This window comes from Prunus avium, chromosome 8, assembly GCF_965620075.1.
Source record: "Prunus avium chromosome 8, drPruAviu1.hap1.1, whole genome shotgun sequence".
Classification (NCBI taxonomy): domain Eukaryota; kingdom Viridiplantae; phylum Streptophyta; class Magnoliopsida; order Rosales; family Rosaceae; genus Prunus; species Prunus avium.
In genome coordinates, this window is record NC_142291.1 from 26094046 (window position 1) to 26110189 (window position 16144).

Here is a 16144-nt window from a genome sequence, read left to right on the forward strand (position 1 = left end):
GCGAAGCATGCAAGACAATGGGCCACACCATTGGCAGTACAACGAATATGAGTAAAATCATCCTTAGTGACCTGTGACAGCAAGCTCTTAGCATTCTCCACCATTGGACCAATAACTCACATAACTAACTTGCACATAATTTATCATATTTTATGTGAATCCTTAGCATCGATTTCTCCTTAGCAATTATTTTCATTAGTTTCTTCTATTGTTTTGCACCTTTTTTTTTCTTCAACTTAATCCGTTAAGATACAAGAAAGCAGTTTGGTTGGGTTTGTAAAAGCTCAAAATCGAATATCTCACATTTATACCTATAGCCCAAGCATCAAACCTATCATGCAGTGGTTAGTCTTAGCTCTGTAACTCAACTCAAACCTATCATGCAGAAGGTTGTTAGTTCAACTCAAGCTAATTTCCTACCATGGAAGTAGATTGTTTATTGTCGAGTTGAACAAGAGGTTTTGCGCAAGAATTTATTACTTGAAAAATTGACCTCTTCAAAGCCTATAATGATTGCATTCGGATTTCATTAATGATGTTACTTGTTCTCATCATGTTTGTTAGGTACCAAGTCATTCTCAATGGTGAGCTAATTGAAAGGTTCTCTCCTAGTGCTAGGGTTAGGGAAGGTGACCTTCTATCCCCTTATATCTTTGTGTTATGTACGGAAAAATTATCTCATATTATCAATAATAATGTATCCTCTTGGAACTTGGAAGTCTTTGAAGGTTGCTAGAAATGGAATTGCTATGTATCCCACTTTTTCTTTGCCAATGACCTTAGTTTGTTTGGGGAGGTTTCAATCCAACAAGCTAATCTAATGAAGCATTGATTTTGGGCTTACACTCGAAGTCTTGTGTTTGGTTTTGAGAAATGCTTTGTTTGAGGCTTTTGCTATCTTTTTGTTTTTCAGATGAACCCAGCACTGTTTGGGTTGGGCTAGTCCAGCCCACCTACCCATGGACCCATGGATATCTTCACCCAATTTGCAGCCGCTCCACTCCATCAGCTCTCTAACTTCGAAATTCTTCTTCTTCAAGCCTCTCTCTGTATGGAAGTCACTGGAAGGCTAGAAGATTGGGTACAAAGTGAGAAGTTAGAGGCATCATAGAAATGAAGGTGAAGGTGGTGTGTAGGAAGCTGTACGATTACGTTCGCTATGATCTGAAAGAGATTGCATTTCCATCTTCGCTGCCAGACCCTCCTCATATCAAGAAGCGCCGCAAGCTCACATGGAATGAACGGTTCTTGGTACGCCTTTCTTTGGTTCTCATTACACAAGCTGTGGGCTTTGCAGTTGATCAAATTCATACCCAATTGATTTATTTCTCTAATTCATGATTATTTTGAAGTAATAATAAGTAAAGCTTGATTTGATTCTTCATGTACTTTACGAAGTAAAAGAAACTAGTCCCCGCGTGCTCTGGATTGCTTCTGGCAAAAGCAGTACTGATAAAAGTGCTATTGAGCAAAAGCGTTTATTTAAAAATGTGGGTCGGGTCCAATTTTTAGGCTTTAGAATGCTTTGACATTCAAGGTGCTGTGTGTCAAAGTTTATATTTTGTTTCTGACCATCTGAGCTAGTGAAATATTTGGCTATTGTTTCTTTTATTCTTCTTTTAGGTTTAGATAGAGTTTTTGTTTTGTTTTCATTTGGATATGAACTTGTTTCAATGCTTGGAATATGTTAAAGCTTATAATGTGTGGTATTGACATGAAGGATGGTAATTTATACCTTCTTGTATTGGCTGTCAGGTGTTGAAGGAGGCTTCTAGGCTGTATGCTGCCAGCTGGGTTCGGGATATTGGTCCTGAACTGCGACCTAATGATTTTAAGGATGAAGAGAGTGAAGATAAACCTGGTAGACCACAGGGCCCGGCTAAAGAGAAAGAACCCTCAACATTAGAGGATCTTGGTAAGTAATGTCAACATTATGCTACCATATCAATCAATGTCGTAATTATAACTTAATCAAAAGCCTAGTTGTTTTACATGGTGTATGCATACATATGACTATGAAGATGACTATTGATGCATAAGAGATCTTTGCTTTTGGTTTGTTGATTTGAGTCACATTTAGTGTCATGTTATATTTATACGCAAATTAGCATAAACAATAATAATTAAATCCTTTCAAATATTTTATATGCACCAAATCTGCTGTAAGTACTTGAACTCAGTGGGTTAGAAAGTTACTTTTAAAAGCGGTTTGTATATCCAAACGACTTTGAAACATTATACTTATACTTGCTTCATCATGATTGGAAGTGGTTCATCTTTTTGAGATAATGCAAGGAGGATGAAGTAAACCAGTTTGAGCAACAAATATTATAAGGATGGAAGATATAAAGCAAATACTTGTGTTATGCAGTTCTTTCTGGCTGGTTTTGTATCTGGATTTACTGTATTCTGTCTATTGCCTGTGTCTCTAAACTTCCGTTTATAAATTCGGGTTATGATGGTGTAAACAAATCCATTGTGATAAAAACAACTTTTTTATTTTTTATTTTTGGGTTGTTCTCGCAATAGGGTTTTCTTCTTTGACTGTGTTTGAAATCTTTGAGTTTTACAGTTAAGTGGGTTTGAAATCTGATTATGTTTAATGTTTTTGTCTGGAAATAAAAACTGATAGCTGTGGCTGCTAGAGGAGGAATGGAGACATTAAAGCCTGCTCTACAGCGTGTCTACATGACAAGAGCTTCTGCATATAAAGATGCTCTTCAAAGTTTTATACATGGGTACCAAGAAGGAATCCAGCAGGTTATGGAGAAAAAGGAAGATTCTAAATCTGAACAGGAAAGTGATAAGCCTGATAAATCTACTTAACATCTTCTGTAAGAGGCAGCATACTTAGGTTTCCTCCTGCACAACTACTGAAGCAAGTTATTGCTGCACCTATAGACACAAGTTGTCGAGCTTTAGTTTTAGCTCAGTTTTGAGAACATCTTCCATGATCATTCATTTGAGTGCTCAAGAAATGTGAATATAATGGAAATTTGTAGTATATTTCTCTTTTGGACACACCAAACATTATCTAGTTTTTCAGAGTTTTGTACTTGCATGTTCCTTTTCTCTTAACATGTGATAGAAGCCATGTTGACATGCCTCTAGCTGTAGAAAATCTTGATTGTTGGCAAAAGTATCCTACAGAGCTGGCTGATGGAGAAATTCTTGAGTGCGGTTGCCGCATTGGCCAGCCCTACTGCTCTCCGCCTGATTGGTACTGCCAGTTTCAGTTTCTGTAGCAAGTATTATGTTAAAGAACACAAACAACAGCCATTGATTCATTTTCCTCTTCATATTTCTTATTGTTGGTCCTTTTTTGTGTTTTGCTGGCTTTCGTCCTGGGAGTACCACACAACAGAGCAAGCTTTATTGTATGCAACTTACGTTTACCTTGGTGCAGAATGCACAAAATATAAAAGTGGCGGGCATAAAAACTGATGAACTGAAATGAAAGGGTGGGCATAAAAAAAAGATGAACTGTCAACACCAACTGAATCGGACTGAACCGGCAGGCTTGGTTTGGTTTTTAAAGGAAACTTTTTTCTAATGAAAATATAACTTCCCAATATTAATTATAACAACATTTGTAACCACCACCACTTGGGTTAGGGAATTTTTGGATTCAAGAGAGAAGAGGAAGAATTTTGGGGGAGAAGGGAGACATTTGTTGCAAATTATCCTAACATCCGTAAAAAAAAAGGGTTATGAACAAAATTCAAAAGAAATACCACAAGCACATGGCTATTAGAACTATTCTACAAAAGTTATATATCACCTTAAAAAAAATATTCAGCTTAACAAGATTGCTTTTTACTTTTTCTTTAGCTTTGTATTTATGGGAACATGGTTATGTCCACGGAGATGACACATGTCAAAAATTAAGAAAGATGATAAGGGTACATTTTGGATTAAAGTGGTGAACATAAATGCTCTATTTTTGTGTTATACATATATATATTTTTATGTGGTCATCTAAATTATTCCATATTAGTCTATATCTATCTATATATATAAAGCAAAAGGTAGAGAATGGTAAAAAATTCAAAATACTAGAAAATGCTTTTGGTTAATGCACAATTAAGAATTGAAATTATTAATTAAATGAGGATAATATGGTAAATTAACACATTTTCATATTTAAAAAAAATTAAAATTAAAAGAAAAATCAGATAATAAATCCTATTTTTATAAAACACAACTGCCCATTATCTTTTTTAATCTAATTTACCTATAGCAGAATTCGAACTTGGGTAAAAAATGCGGGCTTATTTGCCTGGCGAAGTGGCCTAACCTAACCGACGTCTACTTCTACATTCCAAAATTGGTAAAGTAATAAAACCCTAAAAGCCTTTATTCAATTATCTTTGATATATTCGCCACGATTCATGCTGATGCATATGATACAACGAAACCATCACCATCAATTTCACCATTTCCAAATACACACGTGACAACAAAATACACAGTTAATTTTCGAACACCATTTCTAGAGAGGCAGAGAAAGCTCAATTCGCAAACACGAAATTAAGCAATAAACCGTGCCCAATTCACTTGGAAACTGTATAATCTCAAATTCTCGATCCCCCATTACAGATTACTCTCCCTTATGCGGTTAGCTCTCAAGAAATGGCTTCTTCAGAGATAGAGGTGGTGTCATCGGACTCCAAAACCCAGAAAAACCCTACCGAGGTGCCGGTGATCGACGTCTTCTCCGCTTCTGCTTATGGCGATTTTCAGAAACTGAGAAAGTTTGTCGAACAAGACGGTGCCTCTCTCTCCAACCCTGACGTCCATGGCTACTACGCCCTCCATTGGGCTGCTCTTAATAACTTCCCCGATATAGCTCAGTATATAATTGAGGTATTTATGCCGTTTCTATTTCTGTGAATTTGCTTGTTTTTCTGTGTTGGGTTTTTAAAAGAAGTTGAATTCTGTGCTGGGTTTGTAAAAGAAGTTGAATTCTGTGTTGGGTTTGTTAGGAAAGATTGAGTTATGCAGTGGCTTTGTGTGAAAATGTTGAATTTTTGTTTGGTTGGTTTGTTTGGGGGGAGGGGGGTTGGGGTTGGTAAAATTCTGGGATTGTGTTTGGTATAAGAGCTGGCTGAGCTTGTTTGTTGTACGTTTGGTATTGGATTGCTGCATTGTGTAGCGCTGTCAGTTTGACTTCGATGAACATATTTTTTTATTGATGTTGTCAAAGCATGGTGGCGATGTCAATGCGACTGAGAATATACAACAGACAGCGTTGCACTGGGCAGCTGTGCAGGGTGCAATTGCGGCGGCGGATGTGCTCTTGCAGAATGGAGCTAGGGTTGAGGCTGCTGATGTAAATGGATACCGGGTAATTTTCTCGTTTACTTTCTCCTTTTAAATGCATTTTCTTTCTATTTTTCTTAATTCCCTTTTGGTTGAGTATTGGCCATTTCGAATAAGATAAACCTGGTATTTGATTATGCAAGGATTATGATTTTTTTGTTGTTGTAAAAATAATGAGAGAGACCCACATTCCGTGGATATAAACCTGCTTCTTCCTCACTTCTCAACACTACACCACCTCTCCAATCTCAGTTCTTACTTCTTGACTTCCGCCCAAATAAACTGGGACTACCCAACAATTATTTGCACCAAATCCTCCACAACCATATCTTCTGTTCATCTGAAATGATACATCTCTCTCTACCTCAGAAGAATCTCCAAATTATGGTCCTCTGTGACTTCTTGGAGTTCTAAATGGCCATATCACCAGCCACTGCTTTTGATTTTTGCAAAAGAAATTAAAGAAGCTTGATGGTTGAAGAGCAGAGGAGAGAATTTAGGATGAGGCTGAAAAGGAAATTCCCTGAACGATGCTCATCCTGTGATATCTATTTTGGTTCCCTATGTCCTGCTCTTTACTCTTCTGACTTGGGACCCATTTCCTTAAAAGTAGTTCCCAATAGTTTTGTCCTACTCTTCTACACGTGTTTGTGGGAAATGCATGTGTTATTGATTTTTTAATTTATTCAGTTCATGTGTCTGTGTTTATGTTTATTGATGTCATTTTCTTTTAGAGGACTTTTAACTTTCAGTAGATTGAGATTGAGATCATTTTGTAAGCACTAAACAATATGAACTTTTAGAACCTTGATTCTACCATTGTATTTGGACGGAGATGAAGAATTGAGAGTGGAGAGGTTGGATGGTTTACATAGGCGAGGAAGGAAGCAGGCTATTCATGGGTCATAAGTCTTTGTCATTAATGTTGCTTAAATTAAGTATTGGTCATTAATGAGATCAAACGACAGAAAATGAAGTCCAGTCTTCAACACAAGTTGCTATGAAGTCTATACATATCTAAGAAATTTCTTGTTAACAGCATTGTGGATAACCAGGCTTTTGCACTGCAGGTTGACCGGCACTGTGCTGCCAGACATCCTAGAAATGTTTACTTGCTAGAAAATGTGGAAAAGAAAAAAGAAGTTTATGTTACCGATGAATCTGGACCAAACAGTCAGGCTAGAACCAAGATGATCAATGGTCCAGATTCACAGTTCGGCAACAATAAGCATCTTATGTTGCCAGAATGCCTAGCAAGAGCATTTTCCATTATATGCGTACACAGACAATCACATTCATAGCTATGTTAGTAACAAAAAATGTAGGAACTTATTATTGCCTTATCGATGATTACTATATTTAGTATGATTTCTTTTATAAAGCCACTATTATATTATCATGCATGCAATGGATATGTATTGTGCCAATAGTTCTCTTTTTTCATAACTTGTTTGAATTACTGCAGGCAGCTCACGTTGCTGCTCAATATGGGCAAACATCTTTCTTGAATCACATTGTTGCAAAGTATCATGCTGATTTTGATGCACCTGATAATGAGGGGAGGAGTCCTCTTCATTGGTATGCTAAAAGGCTATTAACTGTGGCATATTGACATGGTTTATGTGTACATAGATATTCTGTGACATTGAAACCATGCTTTTAATCATTCAATTACTCCAGTATCAACCTGCAGTCTCATGAATTAAATTTGTTCATTCTCAAACAGTTTTCTGCATATGTAGTAAGGAGTGTATAAATGATTGAACTAGTTCTTTATTGTTTATACTGAAAAGGGGAATAGCTAATTTTTCTGTACCTTTTTCTATGTACACTGTGATAGACACTAGTGGGGCTTTGGTCTGGATTATCTTTTCCAATTATGTTGATTGGTCTATTTTGATCATTGGCTGAGCCTAAAAGTTTGTCACATATGATTAGCAAAATTGAAGTCATTGATCAAATTATGATGTTCTGTGAAGCAATCTTACATATCTGGAAACATGAAATTATTTGTTGTGAGATTCTCTACAGGAAAATTAATCATTATGATACTTTCAACCAGGGCTGCATATAAGGGATTTGCAGATACAGTTAGGTTACTTCTGTTTAGAGATGCAAGCCAAGGGAGACAAGATAAAGAAGGTATACTAAATGTGCATATTCATTGTGTGCTTGTTAGTTTAATAGTACAATTAAATTTCTACTTTAGCTGTTTATGTAATGTGTCAAACTGCCCATGTAAAAGAGAGTGGTTATGCACTTTTAGTGGCGGGTACCAAAAAATGCTAGGTTAGCTGTCAATAGTATTTTACCAACTTGACCCAACTCATATGGTTTTGGTTTGGATTGGAATTTGGATGGTTCCTAATTGCCATAATTTGTACTTTTCTTTTTTAAGTCTGAGCCAAATTACATTTATTATTTTAAATGTTGGCCCAATATGCAATGTTTAAGAATTCTGAGCTCAATTTATAGGACAAGTAAATAATTATTATTCAATCCAAAGCCGTAATAAATTAAAGAACGGACAAAAATAATAAAACCAGAAACATAAAAGGGGTAGCACCATCACTGCAATTTTTGAAGATAAATCTTATACAATCCAAAGCCTTAGAAAATTGTAGTACAATAAAATGCCAGCAAAAAATTAACAGGAAGAAAAAACGCTGTTTGCCTGCATGCACTCACTAGTGACACATGCTCACATCATTCCATCACTTTGTGGTTTTTTCTTTTTTAATTGAAAAGAGTTTCAGCCCATGTTTCTATACTCCTTATACTGAAGTTTTTTTCAATGGTTATTAAATCTGGCTGCCAATCCTCAAGAGAACCATCAATTCCAATCATGCTTTATGTTAAAAATGAAATTGCAACTTCTCAATGACTCTTCGTAACTAGTTGGTTGCTTATTTAGTCTTTTGTTTGATATTTTTCTTTTAATCGTGCTTTTGTTTTCGGGGTAATTTTGGTGGTCTTCTTTGTGGTCTGATGACTTGAGGATCCTATGCTATTAGGTTGTACCCCTTTGCACTGGGCTGCTTTGAGAGGAAATGTAGAGGCTTGCACTGTTCTTGTTTATGCCGGTACTAAGCAGGAATTAATGGTGAAAGATAATGCTGGTTTTACTCCTGTTCAGATTGCATCTGATAAAGGTCATCAGCGTGTCGCTCTTTTCCTTGTACGTAACTTTATATATCTAGCACTCCTGGTAGATTTCTCACAACCAAATCTAAACAGGACTTGAAAATTAGATATGTGAATATAAGGTTCTGCTAGTATGGGGTTGTGTTTTGGGAAGAGGTTTTGATACAGGACATCATATTTTGCAATGGTTGCATATAATAAAAACTTGTGGGTTCTCATTGACTTTTCCATTATTGTCATTCACATTTTCTTTTCTTTTCTTTGTGTATGGTACATACACAAGGTAAGCAAATTGGTTAGTGGTTCTCATGGTCTTTCCATAACATACGCACATGCCTCCCCAAAGGTTGAATGTCCATTCATATTATAGGCTTGTTTCTGGAACAATTGCAGAGAGTCATACGTATCCTTATACATGAATTCTAGTGATGTGTAGGTTTCTCCTGTGCAATAGAAATGCAAAACATTATTTCAATTGAGTTTAACATTTTATCTTTGAATGGGAAAATTGTATTTTAATTTTTAAAGAGTTGATAACAATTAATTTAATAGGAATGATTACAAAGTACTTTATAGTTATCATCAGTCATGTATGGTGTGCCTAGGATTGGATAGGATTGGATAACTCACTAGATTCAAGGTATGTTGAACCTTGAATTTTGCCTTGAATTTTGTGAGTTATCCACTCCAATCCAATCCTAGGCACCAAACGTGGCCATAAGAGCAACTCCACCCATTTGCCCTTTGCCATGGCAAGGGGGGGGCTAGGGCAGCCACTATTCACGTGAATAGTTGCTGCCCTTGCAAAAGGTTGTGGTGTTTCCACCAATTGCCATGGCAACAACTATTCACATGAGATATGAGGAGAGAAATTTGTATAGAGTTTTGGTGTGGGAAGTGAAAACTACAACTAAGTATTTATTTTTAAAAAAATCTGAATTTTTTTGTATTTTTTGTAGATTTTTTTCAATTTTTTGTTGTTGCTGATGTCATCAAACTGGGGCTGGAACTAAGGCAGATCTTGCCTAAGGGCTAGCCCTTGCCGCTGGAAACAAGATTTTGGCCCAAACCCCCCCCCAGCCCTCCCCTTAGGCGCATCGGTGGAATCGCTCTAAGGGTTTCAGGTGAAGTAGACTAATTTAAATATGACTTGGCAACCCCCTTCCAGTGGATTCATTAAAATCAATACTGATTTCTGTAGGTAGGGATCTCAATGACGCTTTGCTACAGGGGGTGTAGTGAGTGGGTTGCTGGGTTTGTAGCACATCTGGGGAATGGTCAAGTCTTGGATGCTGAGCTCTGGGGTATATATTGTGGTCTAAGACTCTAAAGTTGGCCTAGGATGTGGGGTTTAAGCAAAGTAATTTTGGAGGCAGATTCTGTTGTGGCTGTTCATCTCATCTGTCATGATGTGAATAACCTTCAGCCTCTTGGCTCAATTATTTTGGGTTGCCAAGAGATAATGAATGAAGTTTGGCACTGCAAAATAATCTAACTTATCGGGAAAGGAATATGGTGGTTGACTGGATGGCTGACTTGGGCTCTAAGGCTGAATTGGGTCTAAGTCTTTTCCAAGCGCCTCCTCCTAGTGTTAGGTCTTTCCTTTTTGAGGATATGATTGGTGTTTGTAGGCCTCAGGCCATTGTTAGTTTAGTTTTCTGAATTTTTGAACTCCTGTTTACAGACCTTGTTGCCCCTCTCACACCAAAAAAAAAAGGGCTTGCAATTTAGTAGAACTGGAGATAAGGGTCGAGGGATAGATGGTAATATACGGTAATGGTGATACTTTCGGGATTTTCAGTTTAGTCTTTAAAAACTGAAAAATCAAGAACATTTATTACCTATAAAAATTAGAGCAAGGTAGATGGAGTGGAGAAGTGCGTCTAGGGTGTTCTGTTGATATGTACATTCAATCTTGCACAATTATGTGGCCACTTGGTGCGGAAGATAGTAGGCTTGTAATGTAAAGAAAGACTTCATTTCTATTTAAATTAGAGAAATATATAAAATAAAATAAAAACATTCTATACATGGTCACAAATATTGCAGAAGAACAAAAGAACATTTGAGGATGTGATAAGGGAAGAGTTTGACCATTTGTGGAGGGTTCGATTCTGGGCTTTAGTTTCCTTGGATTTAGGGACAATACCTTTTTGCAATTTATTTTATTTAATTTATTTCAGATTGGAATACAGTTCGTTTTCCTTTATAGTTTACAGTATTGGGTATTGCCAGTTCTGTTGATATTTTTGGTTCAAGTAGAGGGCCTATTCCGTTTTAGCTTGTTGGGTTTCATGTTCAAAGCTCTATACGCTTTCTATTTCTCCAATGAAAGTTTGTCCCCTATAATAATTAAAAAAAAAAAGAGTGGCTCCATGATTTATGCTTTTTCTGTACTTCAGTAATGCTCATGGGTAATTCTCCTGTGGCAGTGATTACTGAATTTCTTATAAAAAGGACTTTTTGTATTTTGTGCAGGCTAACCAGCAGCGGGCTCACAGTAACCGTTGGAGAGACAAATTTTGCAGCGGGAAGATGGCAGATATTGGTTTAGCTCCTGTCTTGTTGTGTACAATAATCTTTCAAACAATTCTCTTTATGAACTCGGTCCTCGCAGGTAGTTAAGCTATGATGTTCCAGTTTTCCTTTAGATTGCAGATAGATTTGTGTTCCCTCGCCAATCATTCATTACTGACTTCATACTTACTCATGTCAGCTCCTAATCTGACAAAGGTTACTGCTGCTGTTGGCCTTTGGGGATGGGCTGCTATTTCGTTAGCTGTGGGTTCGCTGATTATGTTCTACAGGTGCAGTAGGTAATCCTTTTTCTAGAAGCCATAATTAAATGCCAATTGAAATTTTGTTTTTATCTTCTCCGAAATAGTTATTTTGTCATTGAGCCAGTAAGAAAATTTGAGCTCGCATTGATACTCGAACATATGGTTTGGAGAATTTGGTAGTCATTTAGCACTTAGGGTGGTTCTTTCCCAACACACCCCTCCACCCCCCCCCCCGCCCCCCCCCCCCCCCCCCCCCCCCCGATCCTATTTTGGATGAACCTAATATCTTTAATACATTTCCAAGTGAGATTACCAGCCTGGCAAAGTTATGCTTTAATGATACATGTCCTTGTATATCTACTGCAATTCTTCCGTTCTATCTTTTATTCTGATATCATTAAACAATTATCTACCACAATTGGTTGCAGTAAAGATCCAGGTTACATCAAAAGAGCAGGGGAATTCAGCAGTCATACAGACACAGAGGTATGCAATGTTTCTGTTTAGTCTATTACCATTTCTACTGTCAAGTAGGAAAGCAAGTTCATTATAAGTAGTTCTCAATGAAAGAACTTCCCGAAGTAAGGTTATGTAGCAGAATTCAACAAGGAAAAAGGTTGTGTAGCAGAAAAACCATAATATCTTTTTTTTATTGAAGCCATCAATGTCCATAAAACAAAAGGTGGTAGGTATGAAACTTGATTGGAACTTAGATTAGGTTGATAGTTTGAATATGATCTGATGACAACATTATTTTACTCTATGCTTGGTTCACTTTCAACCAGAGAAAATCAAGGAGAGAAAAAAAATACATAATTTTTTGAGAACAATAGAAAGGTAAAATAACCAGTGTTGGTAGCTTTTGTTAGTACGGTCAACCTTTTCTTCAAATTTCACATATTTTGTAGAGAACCTTTTCTTCAAATTTCCCTCCCTTATCTTTCTCATCTTCATTAGTAACCAAAAGGTGGAAATCAAGGGAATTTACTTATATTATGTTCTTTCCTTCTTTTCCATTGCTAAACCAAATGTGGGGTTAGGTCTCATTTGAGTAAAAAACATAATTAACCCAACGAATTTGATAAAGCTTTGCTGGTCGAGGAACAATGCTTCTATTGAATTGTAAAAATACAAACAATTTGAATATGCAAAAATTTTAAACCACCGGAAAAGAGACCATCAAATTATAATTATCGTACCTAAGCAAAAGAGCATCTATAGTGACAGCAGCCACCAATCTGCATAAATGTAGAAATGTCTATAATAACACTGGGAAGAAATGAAACCAATAGAGGTCCTATATGGCCAGAGCGAATGCGCCACTGCGCCTAAATCGAACTCATAAAACTCCACATCCTTCCTATGAAAATTTCAAAGATCCTTCTATTTATTTCCTACCACACAGCCATCATTCTGCAATTGCGTAAGACTTTCATCTTCTTCCCCACTCAAAGCTCGATTCTTATTTATTAAGAACAAAAGGATGTGTTATTTTGGAATTATGTAAGACAATTCAGTTGCCATTATATAGTTAAGGCATAACTTTAATGCAATAGGGCATTAAGGAACCATATAATGCAATTAAAAATAGCTGAGACACTACATGCACGAAATTTTGAAACCTACACATTCAATATGATAAAGAGATTTTTCTCTGTAGTGTTTCGAAACACAGCTCCAGATGGGGTTTTGTTGATTCTTACTAGTGTAACTCCACTTTCTAATAGTGTACTGACATTTTTCAGGATCGTTTGTTGAATATTGATTTGAACAACAACTCTGTATGGATGGGAAATTGGTCTCAACTTTGTCCCACTTGCAAGGTTAACTTTAATGTCCTAATTGTTTTCAAAGATGATACTAAACGTAATAATATTTTTGGATACTTCTTTCTGGTTCATATAATTATTGCATGTTTGATTAATATCATATTTTCTCACATTCTTTTGCTTCAGATAATTAGGCCTGTTCGCTCTAAACACTGCCCCACATGTAACCGATGTGTAGAACAGTTTGACCATCATTGTCCATGGATATCTAATTGTGTTGGCAAGGTAAGTAGTGCTAACTTCTTATCTTAGTTCAAGTCAATGTAACTTTGTTATGGATTCTTGAGGTCCCATTAGCTTCACTACCTCGCCATTATGCTTCTTGCAGAGAAACAAGCGAGATTTTTTTATTTTTATCTGCATGGGAACTTTGACGTCGATCATTTCTGCTGCCGTTACAGTTCAAAGTATGTGGGTAGCAGACATTATAAGCTTTGCGATAAAATGCTTATTTTATTTGTGACTAGATGACAGCTGTCTTTTCATGATGCAGGGATTTGGAGTTCAATGCCAGCATGGAGAACAGAAGAAACATGGATTCATCATGTGGTAGTTCAACATCCTAGTGTTGTTTCTTTTCTGTTTTTGGACGTTATTATTTTGGTTGCTGCTACAACTCTGACGGCAGCACAGGCAACTCAGGTAATTGATGGAATCCTTACTACCTATATATTAACTTAATATAGTGAAGACAATATGTGGTCCTTGGAAAAAATTGAACATTGCATCTTCTGATATGGGAAGTATACACTTATTTTCCAATTACATCTTCTTGGATGGGAAACATACACTCCTTTTCCTCTCTATGCGGATTAACTAGTATGCTGTTGCAGTCAAGGATCTGATTCAGTTCGTATGGTCTATAATTTGGAAGAAAATATTTCTTTTTGTTTTTTTTTACCTCTTTTCCGTCTTTATTGGGTATTTTTTTTGTTTGTTTATTGGCGGGATAAAGTAGCCATTAAAGAACCTGTCTAAATAATGGGAAAAGAATGTGGGAGCGGATACCAATGGACAAGTAAGTTTAGAGGAGCAGAATTGGACTGCCTTAATTACAAGCTTACAAATTAGGTAATTTGTAGGAAAGTGAAGGTACCGTACATGTTCTTGAGTTGTGTCTCTTTTAGCATCATGTAAGCGAATGCTAACTAGAGAAACGAAAATGGCTGACATGGATTAATGAATCAATTGGATGATGCAAAATATGGCTCTACATCTTTTTTAGGTTTAAAGTTAATTTTCCTTGCTTTCTTGTTCCTCGACTTTGGTATGTTTTGATTTTTGATCCCTTCATAAGTCGTGAATTTATGCAGATGTATTTACAATTATCATCTTTTAAACTCCTACAAGGTAGTAAGTATATATAGATAACGTAGTTTTCATATCTGTGAATCAGATAGCTCGAAATATCACCACCAATGAATTGGCGAATGCTATTCGTTATGGGTATCTTCGTGGTCCAGATGGGCGGTTCCGGAACCCATATAACCATGGGTGCAGGAAGAATTGTGCTGATTTTCTCATTCAGGGCCACACAGATGATGATGAAATTGCTTGGCCTCCATTGCAGCAGGTTGCCAGTTAGCATTATGTGCTCTCCAGTGTCTTAGGCCCTGGATGATGCTGGAAATTCCATCTGTACCTGCTTGTACTTTTTCCCACCATTGGTTACCCAATTTTTATACATAAATCCCTGGTCATTTTACTGGTACAAGCTCCATTTTCAGTTAGCCATATGTACAATTGAAAAAAATGAAATGGAAGAGAAATGAAATCTTTTTATTCTGTAATTGTGTTCCTTTTCATAATTCAAGAAGTAGCCTCTCTCTACGTTTCCGTTACGTTCAACAAAAAAATAACAAAGGTAACGGGGTTTTTGGAGACATCTATACGGTGATATCCGAATGTTTACTTCTAATACGAATGCTTAAATTATTATCTATAAGAATCAAGTAGAAATCAATATAATTTATTTAAGTCACTGAGAAGTGGACTTTAAAGGGATATATTACCCCTTTACTAGATTCTCTAAAATGCTGAACCTCCTGATTTTTAGTGTTTAGGTTATTTTTGGGAGTGCTTCTACAGGCAGCGGTTTTGTAAAATACATAAGCATTTTATTAAGACTTCAAGTGCTTTCAGCATATTCCCTTGGAAGCGTTTCTGGTGAAATGCCTTTTTGTTTAAGAAATATTCAAGGTGTTTCTTTACATAAGATCTAAAAACATATTTTCTCCAAAAAATAAAAAATAAAAAATAAAAAATTCAGTATTGGTTATTTCAAAAACACTTTTTTCATTGTAAAAACCCTCCCGAAGGATCTCTAATAATTAATTTGATTTTCAAAGTTATTTCGTCTAAACCAATTACTCTCTCCCAGTTTGGCAGGACTTAACTACTGCTTAGAGCTAGCATCAGTTTTGCTGTTGAATTAAGTGAAGAGACCCAAAATTAAAAACTATATCTTCTTCAATCTCATTTTGCTTGAATTCTAATAGGGTAATGCTAGGCTTATCACATTTTTACATCACATTGTGTACCAACTTTTTAATAGAGATGGACCCTATTGTATTGGTGGGCTCCACCTCTATTAGAGAGATAAAATTGTGATAAGCCTAGCATTTTCCATTCTTAATAAGGTAAACGAGAAGGAACTTGGGTGGGCTTCCCCACCAAGTGGCGACATGAAGGTAGATACTGTCTTAGTTAAAACATAACATATGCTATAAAATTAGTAGATTATTATAAATAAATCCAATCCTAGACATGTATTTATAAAAAAACCCAAACACTATTTAAACATAGAAACACACCCAAAATCAACAATTGTATATTTTTTGGGTGTGTTTATAAATGGGTTTTGAGTGTGTGTAATGATGGGTTTTGAGTGTGTTTATAAAGTGTTTTGAGTGTTGGGTTTTTTTATAATTTCAGCCCCCATTTTGGGTGTTTTAGTGAAACTCCCTAAAATTAGAGCATACCATTGGGTCAGAATTTCATAACGTTTAACCATTCTACATGTAGCATTAAAGATATCTATTCAAGCGACAAGACTATGTATCTATATGG

General features: G+C 36.3%; 2 protein-coding genes across 4 annotated transcripts; both read left to right on the forward strand.

The window, feature by feature from the left end:
* Window positions 1-999: 999 nt before the first annotated feature.
* EMB2735 (embryo defective 2735) lies at window positions 1000-3299 on the forward strand. The gene is made up of 3 exons (XM_021946480.2): window positions 1000-1251; window positions 1756-1915; window positions 2633-3299. The coding sequence occupies exons 1-3, from the start codon at window positions 1114-1116 to the stop codon at window positions 2824-2826; spliced, it is 492 nt and encodes a 163-aa protein (XP_021802172.1). The 5' UTR covers window positions 1000-1113; the 3' UTR covers window positions 2827-3299.
* A 1088-nt stretch (window positions 3300-4387) lies between these two features.
* On the forward strand, window positions 4388-14865 carry LOC110746482 (Ankyrin repeat family protein with DHHC zinc finger domain-containing protein). 3 transcript variants are annotated; one of them, XM_088245651.1, is made up of 13 exons: window positions 4388-4866; window positions 5156-5347; window positions 6788-6900; window positions 7385-7464; window positions 8337-8500; window positions 10945-11083; window positions 11183-11273; window positions 11675-11732; window positions 12992-13069; window positions 13202-13300; window positions 13404-13482; window positions 13569-13717; window positions 14472-14865. In XM_088245651.1, exons 1-13 carry the CDS (start codon window positions 4633-4635, stop codon window positions 14658-14660), a joined length of 1665 nt encoding a protein of 554 aa, XP_088101777.1. In that variant the 5' UTR covers window positions 4388-4632; the 3' UTR covers window positions 14661-14865. The 3 variants fall into 3 exon arrangements, with proteins under 3 accessions (XP_088101777.1, XP_088101776.1, XP_088101778.1); XM_088245650.1 differs by having other exon boundaries at window positions 4391-4866; window positions 11183-11282; XM_088245652.1 differs by having other exon boundaries at window positions 4394-4866; window positions 5207-5347; window positions 11183-11282.
* Window positions 14866-16144: the final 1279 nt, after the last annotated feature.

Coding starts and splice junctions, on each gene's coding strand:
- EMB2735 (XM_021946480.2), top strand. CDS start 1,114: ATGAAGGTGAAGGTGGTGTGTAGGAAGCTGTACGATTACGTTCGCTAT. Junction 1,252..1,755: donor CATGGAATGAACGGTTCTTG/GTACGCCTTTCT, acceptor ATTGGCTGTCAG/GTGTTGAAGGAGGCTTCTAG. Junction 1,916..2,632: donor CTCAACATTAGAGGATCTTG/GTAAGTAATGTC, acceptor AAAAACTGATAG/CTGTGGCTGCTAGAGGAGGA.
- LOC110746482 (XM_088245650.1), top strand. CDS start 4,633: ATGGCTTCTTCAGAGATAGAGGTGGTGTCATCGGACTCCAAAACCCAG. Junction 6,901..7,384: donor GGGAGGAGTCCTCTTCATTG/GTATGCTAAAAG, acceptor ACTTTCAACCAG/GGCTGCATATAAGGGATTTG. Junction 11,283..11,674: donor ATGTTCTACAGGTGCAGTAG/GTAATCCTTTTT, acceptor AATTGGTTGCAG/TAAAGATCCAGGTTACATCA.